This window comes from Dromiciops gliroides, chromosome 3 (assembly GCF_019393635.1).
Source record: "Dromiciops gliroides isolate mDroGli1 chromosome 3, mDroGli1.pri, whole genome shotgun sequence".
NCBI lineage: Eukaryota > Metazoa > Chordata > Mammalia > Microbiotheria > Microbiotheriidae > Dromiciops > Dromiciops gliroides.
In genome coordinates, this window is record NC_057863.1 from 513,352,970 (window position 1) to 513,376,631 (window position 23,662).

At 38.4% G+C, this 23,662-nt stretch overlaps 2 protein-coding genes across 2 annotated transcripts in view; both read right to left on the reverse strand.

Annotated features, from left to right (window-relative positions):
• The window catches only part of SESN3 (sestrin 3), an 88,712-nt gene extending 66,505 nt beyond the window's left edge, over window positions 1-22,207 (reverse strand). Inside the window, exon 1 of the mRNA XM_043997508.1 lies at window positions 21,735-22,207. Coding sequence (XP_043853443.1) covers window positions 21,735-21,821 — 87 coding nt within the window. The 5' untranslated portion in view covers window positions 21,822-22,207. The remainder of the gene's footprint in view (window positions 1-21,734) is intronic.
• On the reverse strand, window positions 21,909-23,332 carry LOC122747868. Its single transcript, XM_043993674.1, has 3 exons — window positions 23,165-23,332; window positions 22,352-22,686; window positions 21,909-22,164 (listed from the first exon to the last, which is right to left on the reverse strand). The coding sequence occupies exons 1-3, from the start codon at window positions 23,198-23,200 to the stop codon at window positions 21,909-21,911; spliced, it is 627 nt and encodes a 208-aa protein (XP_043849609.1). The 5' UTR covers window positions 23,201-23,332.
• Between the last annotated feature and the right edge of the window lie 330 nt (window positions 23,333-23,662).

Genomic DNA, 23,662 nt, shown 5'->3' on the forward strand with positions numbered 1-23,662 from the left:
TATATCAATACAAGTAAGGAAAAATAACTCACCCAAGGTAAAACTTAAAAAAAATAGAGCTATCCAATAGTCAAATCAATTGCTTCAAGGGAGTTTGAGCTTCCTTCTCACTAGAAGTCTAAAAGATATTTAAAAGATACATTTTCAGGTATATTGATGATGGCATTATTGTTCAAGTAGGAGTTGGGCTAGATGACTTCTGAGGTCCCTTCAAACTCAGAGATTCAGTGAGATCTAGGTATCATGGAAAAACAGATGATCCATTCCCTAGATAAAGAGCTGACTGTACAGTTATACTTTGGGCTATCAAACTTCCAAGACTAATATAAAAGACTTCTGCTTTTTGGTACCTGCCTCAGCATGTCTTCTACCTGCCAATATTCCCACAAGTTTTAAGCACTATTTTAATACAATTAATTACAAGACTATGTGGCTATAAATTATGTAAAAACAATTGCTGCCAAAGGTTCCCAAAGTAGTTTAGGCAGGTTATTGTGCACATTACATGCAGAAGCAATGGAAAATTATGGATTTGAGAAATTTGCAGGGAGTTTTCTGCCTTTTGTAGACCCAAGTCTTTTTTATTTCAAAGATAGCCTTCATCATGGCAGCCAAAACACTGGTACCCAGGCCTACATAAACTATTTCCAGATGAAATCCCTTCTCCATCACCACAAATTTAAATTTTAGCATAACAGCTTAGAAGGATTTTTGCTTTCTTGACTCAAAGAATAGCTGAAAAAATTAAATGATTATGCTGTTGTGTTTTAGGAGGTGGTGAGCAGACAGATTTCAGAGAGGCCTGGAGGAACCTGGGTGGGACTGATGCTGAGTGAGGTGAGCAGAACCAGGAGAAGATTGTGTACAGTGGTAGCGGCACTGTGTGGTGGTCAACTGTGGTAGACTTGGCTCTTCTCAGCAGTGCAGTGATCTGGGACAGTTCCAGGGAACTCACGATGGAGGATGTTCTCCACATCCAGAGGGGGGAACTGTGGATTCTGAGTGCAGATTGAGCCACACTGTTTTTACTTTTGTTTTTTGTTTTTTTGTTTTGGGGGGTTTTCCCTTTTGTTCTGGTTCTTCTTTTATAACATGACTAATGCAGAGATATGTTTGGGGTGATTGTGCATGTATGACCTGTATTGGATTGCTTTCTATCTTGGGGAGGGGAGAGAGGAAGGGTTGGGAGGGAGAAAAATTTGGAACTAGAGGTCTTGTGAAAAGAAGTGTTGAAAACTGTCTTTGCATGTAGTTGGAGAATAATGAAATGCTTTTATAATTTAAAAAATAAATGATTATGCTATCATATTTCCCAAAAAAACCTATAAACATTTTTTAGATTGTCTTTAAGGGGTAAAACTACCTCCTCACCTTAATCATTTCACTGAAAGCATGCATATTCTAGAAGAAACAAAAAAGGCGTTTTTTATACTTTTCTGAGAACAAAGCATTGCAAATAGTGGAAAAGTATAATTAGAGGGAAATTAACTAATTAATTAGGGTATAAAGCATTCTGTAAGCTTTGAATAAAGTGATTATGGTTTTTCCCAGATTAAACTATAAATAAAGCAATCTCTCCCTCTCTCTCTCTCTCTCTCTCTCTCTCTCTCTCTCTCTCTGAAAATATCATTATAGGTTCTTTATCCATGTCTGCTTGAGAAGAAGCTCAAGATACTCTGAACAATGAACACTTCAGAAGACTGCCTCTAAAAATCAGTTATTCAAGAGGCAGTCTTACCTAGACAAGAATTATATTAGAGCCTATATTTCCAAATGCTGGTCTAAATTTCTATTTTGACCTCCAAGCCCAAAATTCAGAAACAGTCTCCTTACCTTTCATTAGTTGCAAAGTAAAAAGAATCTACAAAGGTAGAGCTATTTATACCATATTTACAGCTATTCCCCCCCCCCAAAGGGCACTTAGGAACATAATTTTTATATAGGGTCAGACTTGTGGACCCAGGTGTTCTCTCTCAGAACTAATGAAAAATTACTCTAAGGCAGGGTTCCTAACCTTTCTATTTGGCACAGAATCCTTAGTTATTCTGGTGAAGTCTAATACTGTTATAGCTTATGCCTACATTTAGAAAAAGGGAAAATGCTAAATTTCAACTTGAGGTCAGTAAAAATAGAGATGTAATTTTTTTCCCTATCCAAATCTATAGCCTCCTGAAATCTATCCACAAAACCAAGTCCTTGGGGGAGGGGTGGTCCATGGAACACTGATTAAGAACTCTGGCTCTAAGAATGGAGTTCTCCTCTACATCATCAATTCCAGTGGGTTTCAAGATATACTTCATTAGTTTCCCTTAGTAATTTATCTAAACTCTTCTTGAACTTGTTCCCTTAGGAGGTTATACAGATGGAAAGGATCAAATTCCATAAGTTTATTACTCAGGATATACAGGGCTTCCTTCATAACAAAATCCACCTCTTTCAGCATGGTTTTGCTAAACCATTTTTTGATTAACTGCCTTCCATTGTGAATGTGTACATCTTTTCTCCTCTAAGTTAGCAGCACTGAAACTGCCTGATGGTGAATCTGTCTGCCTCAAGACTCTCCCTAATCCAATCCATCCTCCATTCAGCCACTAATGTAATTCTCCTGAAATACAGGTTACCTTGCCACACCCCCCAAAAAACCCAAAATCTCTAGTAGCTCTCAATCACCTCCAGGATCAAATACAAAAACCTCTTTTTGCCACTCAAATCCATACATTACCTAATCCACTCCTACCTTTGTAGCATAATACCTAACTGCTCTCACTCTTTACCGCCTCCCCCCCATAGTCTTTGCTCTAGTGATGCTGGCATCCTGGCTGTTCCACTAACAAGACTCTCCATCTCTTGGCTCTGGGCATTTTCTCTGGGGGTCCTCCATGCTTGCAATGTTCTCCCTCCTCATCTGTGCCCACTGTCTTCTCTGGCTTCCTTTAATTCCCAACAAAAACCCCATCTTCTAGAGTAAAACTTTCCCAACCTCTCAATCCTAGTGCCTCACCTCTCTGTTAATTATTTCATATTTGTCCGGTACATAGTGTTTTTATATATTTTGTTGTTGTTGTTATCTCCCTCATTAGTTTGTGAGCAACTTGAGAGCAGGGATTGTCTTTTGTATCCCTAGCATTTAGTATAGTGCCTAATAAACAGTATATACTAACAAATGTTTGATTGATTGATTAGCACAATGTCACATATAGAAGGTACTCAATAAATATTCATAGAATATAATGAGAAACAATTGTTTAATTCCTATGCAGTGTCAATTATACTGAACTTTATAAAAAATGCCTGCTATAACACCCCATATACCTACATAACACCTCCTTAGTTATAGCTCATGGCCCCCCACAAAATGTATCACCAATGTGTAAGCTTTAACAGTTAGCCAGCAGACACAATTAGCTCAAAGCAAAGACACTTACAAAGACAGTATACAGAATATCTCCCCCATAAAATCTGTGGCTCTCTCTTTCCCAAAAATATACACAGCCAGTAGCAGGCACACACATAGAGGGTACACAAGTAGATATGGTCAAGGCAACTCACACCTCCAGAAATTCAGGGCCCTAATGTTCTCTCTCTTTTCCAGTGTCTTCGAGTTGCTTCTTCTGGGTCCCATGTCTCTGAAGGAAAAGGTCATCTGGCCTGCCTGGAACTATTCTTCACCTCAGTTTGATTTCTAATTTCAAAGAATAGCTCTCTCATGAATCCATAGTTGGCTCTCTTCTTTGCTGCCAGGAGTCACAATTTTTACTCATCTCCTCTGAATATCTCATCTCCTTGTCTTCTGGATAGGTTTGGAGTTGCTCTCTTGGCAAGTAGCTCTGGGCAATGCTCTATGACTGAGAGGGGGAGAGAAACTCCTTCCTTTCCCAAGAGAAAGAAGAGTGATTCTCTCTTAGGAAATGAGTTTTTCCTCCATAGCTGATTCTCTCCTCTACTGCCAGTGTTGCACTGCACATCTGCTTCCTTCCTTGGATTGTTTGCAGGCCTGGCCAGCTAGTTTTTAAAGACCATGGTATGGTCAATATTTTGCCAACCAATGGTAAGCTTCCTTTCAATTCCATCAGGGCAAACTTTACATTTTTCTAAAAATACGTGTTTTATGGCTCTATGAGGATAAGAAAATATGCCAACTCTACAAATCACAGCATTTCAAAACGATTCTCAAGTCCCAGCTGATCATTCACTTATTTCATGCAATCTTAAATAATATTATTATATGTCAGAAGATTCTGGCACTTGCTAGGTATAAGGTCCCAAAATTCTATCTATGATGTATAAAATCTAATGAGTGGTCACCTTAAATTAGAAAACGTATAGCACCAATCTTTGGGCATCAAATATTTATTAAAGTATATTAGGGGTTAGTAAAGAGAAACAACTGGATAAAGTATGAGATTTGCCTGCTCTCCCTATCCTGCCTGTCTCTCCCACCAAGCCCCCATCTGGAAACAAAAAGGCCTCGCTCCTCCTAGAAGCCTCCTGTGAAACAGGAAACAGGGCCATCCACACACACACACACACACACACACACACACACACACACACACACACACACACACACACACAGCTCCAAGCTAATTAGTTGGTAGCTCTGATTGACAGGACACATAGGCAGCAAACATCACTTCCTGACACCAATCTGACCTGCAAAACCTCAGAAAAGGTCACTTCTGGATGCTAAAGTCACATGGTTTCTTTTCAGGCCAGAGTTCACAATGTTCCTCCCAGCAGGGGATGTCATTCCAATTCTCACAGTGGTCACTAAAACAAAGTTTACCCTGTTTGTTGTTAGTGAATTCCCACTTTCTTTCTTCACTGCCCACTTTCAATACCCATTTAAATCTATCTAGCAGAGTTAACTAAAAAGAACCATTCTCAAGCAACTTAAGCTAAAATAATACAGGTCTATATATAAGTCTAAGTGAAATATGAAGTAAAAACTTTCAATACATAACTAAAATAAGATTTTACTGACACAGTGTCATTAACCAGTAAATTAAAAAGAATGATGAACTGCAAGCCCAGAGGGCTTGGTTCTAGTCCCACATTCACCACTTCCTTGATAAATTACAACATTCCTGAGATTTATTTCTTCCAACTATAAAAGTAAAGGTCTTGGACCAAATTATCTTTAATATCCCTTCCATTTACAAAATTCTACTATGCTTACCCTGACAGAAGCCAAAGGTAAACAAGTTATTCATTTATTGCTAATGTAATGGTTCTCAGCTAGAGTGTTAGGATCAGAATATTAGAAATTAAAGGCCTCTTACAAGATGAACTGACATAAATCTCTTGTTATGGATAAACTAGGCCAGCTTGGCACCTAACACCTTCTCTTTCCTCCAAAGACTTCTCAGTTTTAATCTCAGCACCTATCTAAATATATGAAAGAATCACATTTGAGCAATTTCTAATAACAATAGCAGACATTTCTGTAGTGGTTTATAAAACATTTTTTTCATAACCCTCTAGGGTAATGAAAATATTAGCCCCGTGTTGTAGAAGAAACTCCTGAGTATGAGAGGTTAAGTGACTAACCTATAGTCATATTACTTAATAAGCTGAGCATTAGGAGTCAAATTCTGGTTCCCTAACCCTAGTCTAGTAATTGTTCCACCTTACCCAGAAAATGAAACAACCAATAGTAAAACACAAACCTATTATTCAGAGTAAACACACGAAAAAGTATCAGAAGAAATTTTAGTGCTAAAGAAAACCGGTCTTTAGGCCCTTAGTACAGGCAGGCCTCAATTTACAAAAAGATCAATTGTTTGGAACTCAGACCCTATTTTTTACAGAAACAATGTTATACATGTTTTTTCAGGTCAGGCCACAAAACCTAGTATGTAACACAAGGTAGATTATAAGCACTGCAAAACAATGTTTCAATGAGAAAATGCACTAAAGTCTCCCATTTAGTTTGCTAGGAAGATTTCTCCTACTGCAAAACTCTAGCACTGGGATTTGGAATTATTACTTCCTCCTCATATTTCCCACCTCACCCCATCCAACCCCCTAGAACAAGTGGTTTCTACTATGGCCAGTGCTAGAAACTATACAGGGAACAAGCACAATAAAGGAGGCAAAAGGGTTAGAAGTGAGTCTTCTACCTTCACAAGATTTACCTTTCCTTTCTGTTGAGGGTCTTAGATTGGCCCATTACCACCTGTGTCAATTTCCATTTTCTTTCCTCTGAGCGTGCCACTATAGGCACAATAATTGAACAGCTTTATCCCTAACCCCAAGTCTAAAGCAAGAAAGAGGCCCAAAGTCCTTCTCAGGTATTTTAGGGGATTTTACTGCTAGAAATGATAAAGAAATAGTAGTGACTGAAGGTATAGTTTCCCTCCTATAAGCTCTCCTTTTTCATTCTTTTTTTCCTTAAACCTTGCAGAGAAAGATAAAGGTCTAGGAGCTAATAATGATGACTTCTGGGTATGGTGTGCAAAATACAATTTAAGATTTAATATTTCTAATCTAATCTAATCTAAACATTAAAACAAAATATTTGTGGTTTTTTCTTATTTTCATCTATAACTTTGTTTTCCCTCCTCCAAAAAGAAAAAAATAAAGTCCTTCTTCAGGTCCCTAACAATCTCAAATCCCCCTACTTTCTGGAAAGAATTACTTAGTTGCTTTTGTCAAGAGACCCAATCAAGTAACACTGGAATACAATTCTAAGGTTCAAATTTCCACACTTGGCCCTTTATCTTGGGAATTCTAGCAACAAAGATACTTTGTAAGCTCAGGCCTGTCATTAAATAAAGAAGCCACTTGGAATAAGGAATCTTCCCAACAAATACATTTTTAGGTTCTCTTTTGTGTCAGTATACTACCATCATTTTAGAAATGTATAAGGAAAAGTCCACTTTACCACAAGTTTGTTTAGCATGGATAAAAATAAATAGCTCTATGGGGTCTTCAGCCAATAGAGAGACTGGAGCTTATTACAAAGAAAGGCTACAGAAGCAAAAATTTAGTCAAAAGAAAACTTACTATATGAACAAAAATAAGTGCAGTCACCTTTGTTTAGCCCAATGATATAAGTGGAAAGAGCTCTGGACTTGGAGTCAAGAGAAATCCGGAGTCTGAATCCAAGCTATGATCCTTATTACCTCTGTGATCCTATTCTAGTCACTTTATCTTACTTTTTTCATCTAAATTAAGAAAAAGGGAATAAAAATACTTTTCCTGCCCACCTCAGAGGGCTGTTTGACAGTCAAGTGTAAATATACATAAAGCCTTTCCCAAATCTTCATGTGGTATATAAATAAGTGGTTATTTTTTAATGTATAATGACAGTGTCACCATAGATTATTTAAAACAAAGTAATTGAAAAGCAAATTGCATTTTGCTGTGGAATATGGTATATGATTTCTTGGCAGCTTATTTCTGTATTAATATTTTGGCTGAGCTAAGATTAAAATTACTTTCTATTTCCTGAAAACATACATAGGGGAAGATTGCCCAAGAGCATCCTATGCCATTGGAAGGATAAAGCATGGGATTAAAAACTGGCCACAGAATCTACAAACAGATAAGTCATAGATGACTATATAATGAAAGCGTTCAATAAAATTTTAGATCACATCTTAAAAATGTTTTCTATAGGGAGAAACTGCAAAATGGCAAATATATATGAAAAACTGAGAAACCAGATTTTATTTAAGGATGCTGGCACATACAACCTGAACAAGACAGTTTCCACACAGTGGCTCCTTTGTATTTTTTAATCAATTACTAGGAATTTTCAAAGTCAAAAAAATTTTTTTAAGTTTACTTTTTGTTAATATGCCCAGCACTATTACTCTGTACTGAATGAGATACAAAGAAAAGTAACAATAGAAAACATTTGAACATGGAAATTTAGATAATATTAATTTCTTGAGGAATTAGGTCATATCAACTTTTATCAACCCAACATTTTACAAAATTTCTCAATACAGAAACATCTACTATGAAACTGACAGTGAGCAATATGCATATATAATTGACACTTAGTACAGAAGTCTTCAACAAATAAATGAAACTTTAATCTTGTATGTGTGGTAATTTTCTTTTTTCTTTTCTTTTCTTTTTTTTTTTTTGGTGAGGCAATTGGAATTAAGTGATTTGCCCAGGGTCACACAGCTAGTAAGTGTTAAGTGTCTGAGGCCAGATTTGAACTCAGGTCCTCCTGAATCCAGGGCCGGTGCTCTATCCACTGCGCCACCTAGCTGCCCCTATGTGTGGTAAACTTAACCTAAATTTTAGTCGGCTGTATTTTTAATAACATGCAATTCAAATTTTAGTTTCTTTAGCCTCTTTTTTTTTTTAACCATACCAGAGAAAAACAAATCCTATGCTTGTAAAGAATTCATCACCCAGTGAACTAACTATATGTGGCCAAAAAAAAGTCTCAGACAAATGTTTTTACCTGAGTAATTTAAGGAAGCTCTAGTGTAGTATAAGATGACCAAAGAGTAAGAATCTTTGTACTTAGTCATAATTGTTTATATACAATATTATCATAAAAATTTTAATGCCATGGATAAATTGAAATGTCCATCACACCCTACCAGAAAATTAAGAGCAACAAAATGTAAGATGTTAGAACCTAAGACTAAATAGCAAATGGGTATATAACATGTTATATATCCCCCAGGTAGCACCTAATTTCATAACAGTCATGTTTTCTGGATGTTGGATGATGGGATTCTTTATAGGTCAGAAGGAATCAGAAATAAAGCAGGATGGTTTTAAAGTTATATGTTGAATTACATAGTAAAAAAAGAAATACAAAATCTGTACAATAGAAATTTGGAGTTTTATGTACAATCATCTCCTATTTTATATTGTAGATGAACATGCTCATTTTATTTAGTATTTGTTAAATTCAGAATTTAAAAAAGCACATTTTTTTAAAGGGTTCTTTGTAACCAAAGCACCTAAGGTCAGTTAGTAAGTAGTGTTTTATTAAGAACTTAAACTGTATAAAGTGCATGAATACAGAGACAAAAACAATCACTTCCTTCGAGGGGTTTACATACTAATAGAGAAGACACCATGTGTCTAAATAGGTATATAGAAGATAAAATAGAAATTAAAAAGAAGTTAATCTGAGAGAGGTCATTTCTAGCTCCTCTAAAGGGATTGGGGAAATCTCCCAAAGAAGGTGATACTTGAGCAAAATCTTGGAGGAAATGAAGGATTCTAAGAGACAAAGTTGAAGGACCCACCAAGCATGAGGGACTGCCATGAAAAGGCAAAGGCATGGAGGAGGGAGATGGAGTGCTATGTTCAAGGAACCACAAACATTTCACTAAGGTCAAACATTTTGCATGGTCAACAGTTAAGAGAAGCCTACTTCTTACTCGAACTGCCTATAGATATTAGTAAGACAGGTTTGGGGGGCAGCTAGGTGGCACAGTGGATAAAGCATCAGCCCTGGATTTAGGAGGACCTGAGTTCAAATCCAGCCTCAGATACTTGACACTTACTAGCTGTGTGACCCTGGTCAAGTCACTTAACCTTCACTGCCCTGCAAAAACCAACAATAACAACAAAAAACAAAAAACAAAGAAAGACAGGTTTGGTCTGGGTGTCCCCCAACTAGGAGAGGATCTATTACCATAGTTCCTCACTGAAATTTTGGGAAACTTACTATAAGGACTCAGGAGTTGCCTCCTCATTTTTGCCTCAAGAATCCCTGGCCTACTCCAAAGCTCAGCTCCAGAGTTTCCTATGACATGAAGCTTTCCCTAAGCTTTCTTGTTAACTCTGTCCCTCCTCAATTAATCTCTCAAACATGTTTTACATGTTGTATCTCCTAATAGAATGTAAGCTCCAAAGACCCTATTTTTTTCTTTGTATGCCCCAAATTTAAAGAGTATCACATAGAGGTTGCTTAATAAATGCTAATTAGATTGGTTTAGTTATGTCCTTAACTGCCATACAACCCCAACAATACCCTGAACCAGATTCCCGCTTAGGAAAAGCAGGGGGAACAAATCTTGAGGCAGGCTGGAATTCAGTGGTCCAAACTGCAAATAGCAATGATCTAGCAGCCAATGCAATTGCTCAGACTCTCTGTGCCAACACAGACCATCTGGGAATCCCAAGAGGAATACTTCCTGTTACAACCTAATTTTGAGGGGATTCTGAATGAGGTAGTATGAGAATTCATCTGAAATGCTCTGATGACCACCCAAAGAAGCCACAAAATGGATAACAAAGGGAACCTACAGAAGTGCTTCCTTATGTAATTATTACCTCTTTATATCTCTAAATTGAGACCTTACCATTCAGCTGATTTGTTTCTACCTTTCATTAGATAAGAATAGGGATATAAGAAAAACACAAAACTAAGAACTCTCTCACCTTTATTAACACTAATTTTCCCAGGCTTTGTTGCTGTTGTTGTTGTTGTTGATTTGTTCATTTTAAATATTCCTTCAAAACAAAACAAGCTATTGTTTTAGCTTGGGGCAGTTAAGTGGCAGAGTGGATAAAGTTCTGGCCCTAGAGTTTGGAAGACTCATCTTCCTAAGTTCAAATATGGCCTCAGATACCCGTGTGACCCTGGGCAAGTCACTGAACTCTGCCTCAGTTTCCTCATCTGCAAAATGAGCTGGAGAAGGAAATGGCAAACCCCTTCAATATATTTGCCAAGAAAAGCAAAGAGTCAAAAACAACTGAAATGACTGAACAACACGGTAACTTTTTCGGGCATATATTCTGTAGTATACATCTATTGTCAAGAGAGCACCACCACTAATAAAATGTGGTACTTTGCCTCCAGTTGTCATTTAAAAAAATTCAAACCACTGTTTCCTACAGTAAAAACTCTATTAAATAGAACCCAAGTAACAGAAATACAGAAATCTTCGATTAGTATTTTACCAGTTCCTAAATCCCACTTTTAGGAGAAAAAAATTGCTCATTTCATACTAAGAATTTTATAATAAAATTCTGCAAAGTATGTGTTGGAGTCAATAAGCATTCAATTTAATTAAGTATACTTTCTATAAAGAAGATCCCAAACCAACCCTTCCATTCTATTAAATTATAGCTAATACTTTGAGTCAGGAAGACCTGAGTTCAAATTTGAACTCAGACACTTAATAGCTGTGTGACCCTGGGCAGGTCATTTAACCTCCTCTATTTGCCTAAATGCCCTTGAGAAGAAAATGCCAAACCACTTCAGTATCTTTGTCAAGAAAACCCCAAGAACAACATGGTCTGCAGGGTCAGGAAGAGTCTGAACACCTGAACAACAACATAAAACTGCATATTTATGGGTATATGAAGTAAAATAGAAACACTGCTAGATTTAGAATCCGATGACCTGAGTTCAAATCCCAATTGTGCCACTTACAACCCTGTGTAACAAGTCACTTTACCTTTATAGAATTGCTTCTTCATCTGTAAAATAAGGCAGTGGAATGTATGATTTCTAATACCCTTTCTAGCTCTAAATCTATGATTTGATGGAAAGATCAATACTTTTTAAAATCACCAAACTCCTTTGTTGCAAGAAAATTTAATCACCCAACTCTTTTACTGCAACAGAAAAGATTTTTGTTTAATCTTTAGTAAACCAAAATATATTTTTTCTGACTCTCAGTGGAGTTTTACTAGGAAACATCACTTTTACCTGATTTTTTTTTTTTTTTAGTGAGGCAATTGGGGTTAAGTGACTTGCCCAGAGTCACACAGCTAGTAAGTATTAAGTGTCTGAGGCCGGATTTGAACTCAGGTACTCCTGACTCCAGGGCCGGTGCTCTATCCACTGCGCCATCTAGCTGCCCCTTTTTACCTGATTTTTAAAAGAAATCATATATAGTAAAATCCTAGATAATCTAGAATATTCAGGGAATGATTCAGGGATAATCAATATCTAAAGTAGTTTTCTAGATAACTGAGGGTTAACCTTTTAAATTCCAGTACCTATATTCTTTTATGGAAAGCTTTATAAAATTTCTAAGTATTTCTTTACCTTTTCAAACAAAATATGCTAAACATAATTTAAACTGTGCTTACTAACATAGGCCACCATTATTTTACTATACTAAAGTGATAAAGTGGTAAATGCAAATGGGTGCATGAGACATTGTCTTGGCTTGTTTTTGCTAATACTTCATATGGCAAATGTCCTTTTCCTTGTTTTTTAAATGCTCTCTTCCCCTGACTGCTAAATTGTACTGGCTGTTCAATCTTGGTCATAGGGGCTAATGAGATACAAATACTATCTAGAAAAATATCCCAAAAATCTTGAGCATATCTTATCTCTTTAAAAACTATCACAGGGGGCAGCTAGGTGGTACAGTGGCCCTGGATTCAGGAGGATCTGAGTTCAAATCCAGCCTCAGATGCTTGACACTCACTGTGTGACCCTGAACAAGTCACTTAACCCTCATTGTCCCAGAAAAAGCTATCACAAAGATTCTTAACCTTTTTTATGTTGAGCCCTTTAGCAGCCAGATAAAACCCATGGACTTTTCTCGGTATGTTTTTAAATGTATAAAATATACTGGATTACAAAAGAAGCCAATTATATTGAAATAAACATCCAAATTTATTTTAAAAACAAGTTAATGGACTCCAAGTTTTATACATATAGCAGTACTGGTGAATGTTTGCTCCTCCAGACCACACAATCGTCCAACAGAACAAATAATGGATAAAAATCCACCACTTTGTTATTAACTCTTCACAGATAGAGTACCCTATGATTTGCTGCCCCCATCACAACTTTAATGACTAACAGCACCTCTTCATCTTGCCACTTTTCTTGTGTTTTGTGTTTCTTTTTGCTCTCTAGTGAAAAGGCTAGTTTGTTTATATTCCACCAATCTTAATTCTGTACCATTAACTCAACCAGAAAACTAATGGTATAATCTTCCAGTCTTCTATTCAACTCTTTTTGGTTGTGTCCATTTTTTGCTGGGTACTCAGGAATCACTTATTTCCAGCCCCAAGAAGTTTTCTTCCTTGTTACTTCTAAGATCCAGAGTTGTTCCACAAGACTGATCTCTGGACAGCCAGTGCTCTTCTGTGTTAAAATAAAAGTTGAACTGAATTGCAGAAAAGTTTTGAACCCATTATATAACATAGTAACCCCATCATGTTTGGTAAAACCTGAATACCATTTCCTTCTGTGGATTTATTAAGCACTATCAAATGAATTTAGATGTAAATGATAAATAGGCACATATCCAGCTGCAGGAAGCCTGTGTGTTCCAGTGATACCTCTATAACATCAAAGTTTTACAGGAAGCCACTAGCACTCTATGTGAAGCTCTGTGAAGGATCCATGGATGGACACTGACAAATATCAAATTTGGACTCAGATACTTGATGCTTACTAGCTGTGTGACCTTGGGCAAGTTACTTAACCCTCAATGCCCCACCCCAAAAAAATATCTGGAGGCATCTTGAAAACAGATTATACTTGTCCAATGTAGCAAAAGAGCAAAGGACTAGATCAAGGGTTCAAAGCTAGAAGGAGGTATTTTTCATCTAAATGAATAAATAAGAAGGACTCCCCAATAACAAAAGCCATTGAAAAATGGATGAGTTACCTCTTCTTGGAACTGGGCAGAGACTGGATGGTTATTTGTCAGAACACTGCATCCCATAGTGGATACACATCTTGTCAGACTGGATAAAATGCTAGATAAACATAAGCTACTAATAATGCTTCGTTAGGACAATATATACATATATACACACATATATTATTGAGTTACAAATATGTGTGTATGTATGTAAATCATATGTAATCTTACTTGAACCTAACACTACAGTTTACTATGTTGCTTCTCCAAAATGGAATGTATTCAGGCCAGTCTAACCAGGATGGTGTCAGAATTCAGAATCATGTTGTCAAAGGCAGGGCTGTGGAATTAAGGGTGTTTGGCCAGGAAAAGAGAAGGCTTAGGCCCAGAAGAACTATCTTTAGTTATCTGAAGAGCAATCACATTGAAGGAAAATTAGACTAATTCTGTGTGGATTGTTGATCCATTTTTCAAGTCAGGCAAAGAGAGGCTCAGAAAAATTAAATGACTTTTCTATTATCTAGCTAATAAGTGTCATGGTAAGGTTTTATACCCAAGTCTCTCCTGATGCCAAGTCCAATGAAGTCTCCACTGCCTTGGAAGACATCCAGATGACCTGTTAGAACCATGACTAAGAAGTTGTGATTCTATAAATGATTACATGATTTCTAACAAAGACCCCATGCCTCATAACTGTTCAATCTAACGACGGAGCTAGAAACATAAAAATATGACTATCAAAGTAAAAATCTCTATTTCTACCTTCAAATAATAAAGCAGTGTAATTGGTTCATGGAGTCAGAGATGAAATTAGGACTTCATACTCAATATCAAAACATGAGGAAAACAAAATAAAATCTCTACTTCTGTAATCTCCTTCTGAGTACCCTTTTCTGGTATAAATCACAAAGACTATGCAGCCTACCCTATAGTGCTGGACTTCATGATCCCCTTAATGATACCTACTGTAAAGCACTGGTGTGATACTTAAATGAAATAAGGTATAAAAAATTCTTTGCAAAATTTAAACACGTTATATAAATGTCAGTTGTTATCAATTTCTCTCTTAATAATGGGCACACTTGGAGCTTAACACAAACTCTAGAAAGGCTTGACTAGCACGGCATACAATAAGACTATAAGCTCCTTTTCTGGATAATATATTTACATTGAAGCAAACGAAGATTGTATCAGTTTCTTGAGCAGTCATACCATAATTGAAACTCACAGCTTGCAATTGCTTAAAATCTTTAAGTCTTTTCCACATAAATGTCTATTAAGTTAGGTCACTTCCAAGCTATAACGGATGAAACAGTTTCTTGAAAGTGCAACATTTTAGATAATCACTTATCAAATTTCATCTTGATTGTTTCAGTTCACGTTCCACCTATCAAGGTATTATTTAAATCCTGATGCTGTTGTTACTCAACATATCAGTTATTACTCTTAGCTTTGTTATCTAGAAATATTAATGCAGCATTTATATAACTTATATATCTAGAAATTATTGATTAAACATATTACCAAACAGGACATTGCTGAGGTCTGAGGCATATGGTCCTTGGGTTGATATACCTCCTTCCTGGCTGAAAATCAACACTTTGTTTTTCTTTTCTTTTCTTTCTTTCTTTCTTTCTTTCTTTCTTTCTTTCTTTCTTTCTTTCTTTCTTTCTTTCTTTCTTTCTTTCTTTTTCTTTTTTTTTTCTTTTTTTTGCTGCAGAGCAATGAGAATTAAGTGACTAGTCCAGGATCACACAGCTAGTAAGTGTCAAGTGTCTGAGGCCAAATTTGAACTCAGGTCCCCTGAATCCAGAGCCAGTGCTTTATCCACTGCGCCACCTAGCTGCCCCCTGAAAATCAACACTTTTAACAAGGTATGGGTCTACCAACCCATCCCGTCTCTAATTGTAACACACATGATTAGAGGGTCTGCACCTTATTGAAATATAAGGTGTGCCTACAGCATTCCTTTGATCTACCATGCTAGTAAAGCCTCTCCCCTTCCTCCCCATCCCATTCCCATCACCCCCTACACAAAATAATATCAGTATGGTTTGACATGGTTTAGGAAGTTAGTAATAATACATGGTAGAATAGAAAGAATGTTGGATTTAGTGAGAGGATCCAGGTTTGACTTCTCCATTTGTCACTTACCATATGTATGTCCTTGGGCAAGTCACTTAAACTCTCTGGGTCTCACTTTTCTCATTTGTAAAATAAGGTGGCTGAAATCGATGACCTCTAAGGTCTCTTCCAACTATAATTCTATGGTCTTCCTTTTCTAAGGTACATCCATCTAATTATCCTAGATAATTAGAAATTTTCTGGCATTAATATCAAGCTCAGGAACTAGTTTCCAGAATCTCCCTTTTTTGGTTTTAGAAAACTGAAGTCACATCTGTCAGCTTCCAGCATTTGCCTAGAATATATTAGACAAAGCCAAAGTCATCTAAAGTAGATGTAGATGCTGTGTTATTCTCATCTATCTGAGATGAAAATATATGACCCATGACAGAGGAAAAAGACTCAAGACCAGTGTCCCTTCCATTTATGAGCTTATGATCAGTTTATCAGATTAAAGTATTAAATCAGGTCATTATCACTTTGGAATGTGCAGAAAGCCAGGTTTGAAGCACAGAAGGTATGAGGTAGGTGAAGTGGGTCTGATCGGTAGATCATGGGATCCTTATCAATGGAAATCTATAAGCAAAGGCTGGATGTCACCTGTCAGCAGGGCAGAGAGAGGGGGGAATCCTAGGTCCACTTCCACTCAAGTGATTCTGTGATAAAGGATAGGTAAATTTCAGTGACATGAAAGGTTGGTAAAATATGGGATTCTGTTCAAGATAAGGTATTCTGTGGATACTTCAGTAGGTAGCTCAGATGCTATTTAAGGTTAGGTTAGACCAGAGCTTCCAAATGTTTATCAAAATAAGTAAAGATGAAACACAACATAGATAATGTGATTTCCTAAGACCATATGAAGGACATAGGGATCAGTTTCTATCTGAGTTTGACACCACAGGGTTAGATAACAGAGGGCACATGCTTGATATGTGGAGAAGGGGTAAATTTGGAGGAATATTTAAGTGTTGGGGGGGTCAATCCTTGACCAAGTCTTTTAAATTGCATACCCCTCTTAGTTACATGGTCCTATTCCATAGTACCTATTCAAGAATCAGAAGCTTATGGCTATTCTGTAAATATCATAGCAATAATTCCTAAGTGTAGCAGGAACAACCCACCTAGAATAGTTACCTGGGGTAAAAAGAAGCTAAGTGACTTACCCCCCTGTGGTCCAAAGTCTACCTAAACCCAAGTTCAGCATGCTATCACATACCACACTGCCTCTTTCTCTATGTTTATAAATATTAACTCAAGAAAATATCAGAAAGTCTAAGGAGAGCCATATGGTCAACCCTGTTTCAGTTAACCTTAAAAAGACCTAATAGTCACTTGTAGCCTTGTTGTCCCAGTGAATAGCAGCTTAATGTGTGCATTTTACTCTTAGCCTTGGCACATATTAATGCTTTTAAAATGCTTTACTGCTTGATTTTACAAAACAGGCGAATGAAGAAATACATATTTAAAGAGAAATAGGGAAGGAGGGAAGCTCCCTCTTCTCCCCTTAAAACTTAAGGAGATTCTAGGGAATTACTGCCAACCCTCTGATTTATCTGTTTCAACACTATCTCTGAAACTAATCTCCCATCAATCCCTGCTTTCATTCTTTATTTCTAGTTAGTAGATTTCCTCCTTCTGTTAAAGTTTTAAAATTTTGTTTCAATCAATTTAAAGTTGAAATAATTAAAGTATCTTATAAAAACTTGGTTTTTTTTAAAAGTAGGTAGAACACCAATAGAGAAATGCAAATTCAAAATCAATGTATAAATAGTTCTAGCAGAGAACATAATAGCTTTGTCTCTGCTGAACAGCATAATTATACACATCAGAAAAGCTACAATTACCAAAAGTTCCAAGTCTGAAAAGCCATAGTCACACTATGAAGAACTTTTTAGGGGAAAAAAAAAAGATTACTTTTGCCTCTACCATTATTGAGAAAACCTTGTATTTCACCACGTTTGAACATTTCTCAAAGGAAAAGGACACTGAGCATAAAAAACTGCTTTGGCAAAATTAAGTAAGTTCACAAGAAGTTTGACTAAAAAAAGCAAGCTATAAGTTTTTAAAAATATTTATTTATTTTAAGAGAATAAACATTTTTATTTAAAGTTTTGAGTTCCAAATTTTATCCCTCCAAGCTATAACTGTTAATTCATACTCTCAAACAAGGGTACAATCCAAAATAATACTATGTGGAAATTTAAGGTGGTCACCACATTAATTTTTAAATTATCTTTTATGACAAAGTTGTAAAAACATCTGATTTTTGTGGCAAAGTATAGTAGTCATTTCAAAGCTATGAGTACTGCTAAAGGTATAGAGAGACATATGAGAAATTATTAATGTTCAATTTTCATGGGTCAGTAAGTAGTCTCATTCATTTCATAAGAGGCACTCACTACAGAATCCCTATAGGTGATTGCACTGTGATAGTTATTGTTCACTAGTGTGTAACTCTTTATAATCTCACAGGGTTTTTTGGGTAAAAAACACTAGAGAGGTTTGCTACTTCCTTCTCCAGCTCATTTTATAGGTGAGGAAACTGAGGCAAATGGTTAACATAACTTTTGTCTATGAAGCTGGATTTGAACTCAGGTCTTCCTCATTCTAGGCCCAGATTCTATACACTGTACCACCTAGCTATTAATCCTTATGGGTAGGAAAAGATGCTTTGGTTACCTTTCTTTAATTGCTTAGCCTACTAATTTGGAATTAAAAAGAAGGGACAAGGGGGCAGCTGGGTGGCACAGTGGATAGAGCACCGGCCCTGGATTCAGGAGGACCTGAGTTCAAATCCGACCTCAGACACTTAACAGCTGTGTGACCCTGGGCAAGTCACTTAACCCCAATTGCCTCACCAAAAAAAAAAAAAAAAAAAAAAGGGACAAATTCTGCTGGCTTTGGCCAGGCTAGATTTCACTCCAAAAAAGTATTACAACTTTCAAAAACCTAATAACAAAATTCCCACCTTTACCACAACATCAGTTGTGACCAACATTGGTTTAGAACCAATGCAATCATATATGAAGAACCAGAGATAGGATTATAGTTTCATAGGTTAGCAATTTTGGTTTGGTAGTCCGTTTTGTTGTTGTAGTTGCTGCTGTTATTGTCTTTAACCCAAGTCTATTATATACAGGGTGGGTCAAAAGTCAAGAGGAGGTCTGATGTTTAATAACTTTTTGAAAATTATTTCTTCTTTATTTTTTGACATTTATGAGATTTGATTTTTCACACTTAATATAATTTCCTATGTATATTGAATATGATGCTATGGTATTATAAGTTAAAAACAAAAAAAGGAGTTATTAAATATTTGTGACTTTTGACCCTACCTGTATATCTATTTTTGTTGGCCTATACTGACTGAAGAATTGTTCATATTAAAAAATAGAAGCAACCTAAATTTATTCTATACTTCTGAGAAACAAATTCAGATTAAGTACAAAATTCTGGTTTTATCTGTATGTCCCTGGGGCAAAAGCCAATGATTTATTTAAAGGTGAATTCTGAATTCTTTTAAGTTATAAAACATAAACCATGCAACCACCACACCCACAAGGGCAATTTCCAGAGTTGATCCATTCTCCCACCTGTAGCAATAATTTGAAAAAAACAAACAAAACAAAACAGAAGGTATGAGTGACATCCTTTCCACAGTCCTTCCCAGACCACATTAAATTAAAAATATTTAGGGAGTCACTCGAATATGACTGAGAGGGAAAAACATAATCACCAATTATTGATAAGGGGGAAAGTATTTTTCAAGAAAACACTGAGAAATTGAATTTTACTTAAATTTATTCTCACTAGCAAAAATAATCTTAACTGTTAGAAAACATCAATCTGCAAAAGTCAATATTTAGACAAAGCTGGCAATCTTTCTTTCAGAGTAATCAACAATGGCAACTCCCCCATAGCCACAGATGCTGCAATGTCATACCACAACTGGCTTAAACAATTCTATTTCCACCTAAAGTTAGTTTATGCTACTGCATATATGAACATCATATACCTGAAGTTACTAAAAATAGCAGCAATGGCACAGATCTGCAAGGAGCTAATATAATTACATGAAAATTCAGAACATTCACTTTTGCTTTAAAAAATGCCTTATTTAATCAACAACTAGGAGAGATTATGTTAAAAATATAAAAGGAATATTTTTAAAGCAAATGTTAGATTATTCCCAAACATGGTTGCTTTAAAAGAAAAATAAAGTGGATGATATTATAATTTATAGAAAAGCCATTAAAAGATAATTTTTAATTCTTTCCTTAAAGCACTCATTATCCATACTTTTTTATAATGTACATCATCAATTTGAGCAATCGTCTGAGATAAACTTTTATTTTCATAACTCCACTTACTTTGGTAGGAAATAAAATAAAAATAAGCTAAAGCTAACAGTGGGATGACATCTGGCCCTGCAGTGAAACAGTTAACATTCAACTGCGCTGATCTGCACTTCTGATCCATTACATTTCTCACAAGCTGCGCTACAATGAGCTGAACAAGTATCAACTGTAATATGATCCCAGAGTTTATGGAAAAAATAACTGCACATACCAAGCATGCACATTTAATAAAATCTTTTTTTAATAGAAACATAACCGATAAACACAATTTAAGGCATATTTCACTTTTGGTTTAACTTTAAATCTACAATTCCTTTGCTTCCCTCACCCCGTCTAATAAAACAAGACCAAAAAAAAAAAAAAAAGCCAGCAGCCCTACTGCAGGGAAAAGAGGCTTGAAAAACAACTTTGATTGGCACTTGGCCTGACCCACAGAGGAAGAAAAACAGTTTTTGGACAAAGAGCGCAAATATTTGAGCTTGCTTACTTACATGGTTTTTTAATATTTACAAGAACAATTCCAGCGCAAAATGCATTTTGAGAAATTGACTAAAAACGGTTCTGCATTCCTCCTACTTGGTCTTTCGGTCCCGATTCATTTGCACAGCTCAGCAATTTTAATTCATTTACACTGGACAAACAGAAGCAGCTCAACTAATGTTTCTACTTAATCAAATGTAGAAATTGGTTGAGAGGAAGAAGTATAAACTGATTATAATATTACCCAGTGGGGTTTTTTAAAGCTGAAGTCTGATTAAAAGCCCTTTCATTCCAAAGGAGCACTTCCCCCCACCACCACCAAAAGATTTTTTTTTCTTTCCTTCTTTTAAGTAAAAAATAGATTAAGCCAGATATACTAAACAATACTAGAGCAAACTTTCTATCAATCACTCAAGGAGGGTGCAGGTTGATTAATCCAGGAAGACCAGGAAAACACTTTTGAAAGAAGTGGGGCTCGATAAAATGGGGGAGGGCAGGCATCCCTACCTCAGTCTCCCAAGGGAGACTAAAGCATCGAAATATTGATTAGCATTTTCCCATAGGCATAAAGTTCGAGTTGCTTTTTTCAGTTATTTTAGTCACAGCCAGGCATAGATGCACACAAGGACAAGGAAGGGAAAAGATTTTTTGGGGGGGGGCGGAGGAGATGGATGGTGGCAGTGTGCAAAAGATGGAACCAACCCACATAGAGAAGCTCACCAGGTCCTTTAGGAAAAACAGACAGGTTTTTTTGTTTTTGTTTTTGTTTTGTTTTTTTTCCTTCAGATTATACAGACCGATATGGATATCAACCAAAAAAAAAAAACCAACTGCAGAGGGAGGTGGATTAAGTTGCAATGGCCAACAGAAACAGGTACTCCCCTTCATTCTCCCACCACACACACACACACACACACACACACACACACACACACACACACACACAAAGAATGGGAATGGGAACAGTAGGAAAGAAAGCAAAATCAGCCAAATACATACATACATACACACACACACACACACACACACACACGCACACGCACACACGGTGCCGATAAAAGCCCCCCCCCCTTCCCTCAGCTCCCTAAGAAGTCCCTGAAGCAGACGGGCGCCCCCCGGAGCCTGGGGACTCTATAGGATCTGGTCCCTCTAACCATGTTACAAGGTGGCCTTTCCCCAGGGGAAGTGGGAGGACGATGTCGGGGGTACGGGGGTCCCGTACCTTCCGCAGCACTTTCCGGCAGTTGGTGCAGAGCAGGTAGTCGGCGGCGGCGGTGGCAGGGGTGCTGCTGCTGCTGCTCCGGTTCATCCTGGCCGAGGGGCACCGGGAGGGAGAGGGCGGGGGCCGGGACCGGGATATCTGGGGGCGCGGAGGGGAAGAGCCCGGCGAAGCGGTCTAACTGTCACCACCACCGCAGGACCCGCGGCTGCACACCACCCACCCCCGGCCTCCGACTCCTACTCTCCCGGGGGTGGGGGGGAAGAGGGCGGGATCGTCGGGCACTGGACGGGACGGGTACGGGAGGACGGGGGACCCGGAGCAGGGAAGGGAGGCAGCGGCTGCAGCCGGTGACCGAGGAGGAGGAGACGACAGCGGCAGCGGCAGCAGCAGCAGCGGCAGCAACGACGGACAACTACGGCGGCGGCGGCTGCTGCTCCTCACCGGCCCGAGGTTCCACCCGCCCCCATTCTCCTCCAGCCCCCCGCCCCCTCCCCCCTACCAGGCTAAAGACGAACCGCCGCCGCCGCCGCCGCCGCCGCCGCTGCTGCTGCCGCCGCCGCTGCCGCCGCCGCCGCCGCAGCAACTCCGAACGGCCCCGCCCCCCTTCTCCCCACCACCTTCGCCGCCTCCACTCTCTCCCGGAACCGCCCCCTCCGGCCAATCCGAGGGCCCCGGCCACGCCCCCTCGGCTTTCGCCCTCAACCAATGACCGCCGCCCGTGGCTGGGGGAACCACGGGCCAATCGCCGGGGCCGAAGTCGCCTTGAATCTCCGGGCAAGTTGAGTTTATCTCTGAGGCCCGAGCTGTAAAGAGATGGCGGGTTAGTGGAAGGGAATGAGCGCAGCGTGCGCTTTTCAGCCAATAGGAGAGGGAGGGTGTTATGTATGCAAATTAGCTTCCAGGTAGCCTTGCCCCCTTCTTCGAGGCCGGCTCCGCCCCCTTTTCTCTTCCCCTGCAGACAAGGAGAGAAGAGGAGAGTGAGATAAATAGCTGGAGGCGAGAGAACTGGAGCGGGTCTGAGATTGAGCTAAATGTTTTCTGTGTTTGGAGGGCGGGGGGTAAGGGGGGCGGGGTTAAACCTTAGCTGCCCACGGTTCAGTGGTTAGGGTTTATCTTAGCTGAGCCAAGAAAAAGCAAAGCCTTATAAAGACTTTGCAGCCCCATCACACCTTGCATCTGAGGATCCCAAAGAACTTTATGCATCATTTATCATTAACCTTGTTCTACGAAGGACCAAATGAGGCATGGGGTAGAGGGGTAACATTTTAAGTGAACGGTGACCAGTCAAAGCAAGAGCCAGCACTTAGTTTAGCGGCTTCCTCCTCGTTCTTAGATCATTCATTCTTCCATTCTCACTAATGAGAAAAAAGAAGAGAGTGCATTTATTTGGGGACTGGAAGGGGCCACAAGAGACACATCTGTCTTCTTACCAGAACTCTTCTTAGAGACAAGTTGATCGCACACATGCCGAGACCAGAACACTGTCTAGGAAGACGCGTTCTAAATTGTCTGCAGAGCCTTTGAGAGTAGTTGGGCTGTTAATGCCTTCTTCCCCAGGGCTTTTAACAAATGGTGAGTCAGGATTTTTCGCGTCCATGCTAATGCAAAGAAGAGACAATATATAATTAGGACAAGGAGTCCAGTGGAAAGTGTTCTAAGCTCAGGATGGGTGGAACCGGGTCTCTCTAGTGTTGCCAGCAACCCCCCACGCCCCGGTTCGACTGGGTGGATATAATACTCCTACAGTCCGTGACCTGAGAAAATTGAAATCCAGTGAGAACAAAGACAGTTGTTATGAACTAACGCAAATGAACTCCTCCACACGAATATAAGGAGGTCTGCAGATGATGACTTCGAAACCTATGGCTCGGGATTCTGGAGAGAGCAGCCTTCATTCGAATCATTGCTAGGTGCTCTTCTGGGCTGTG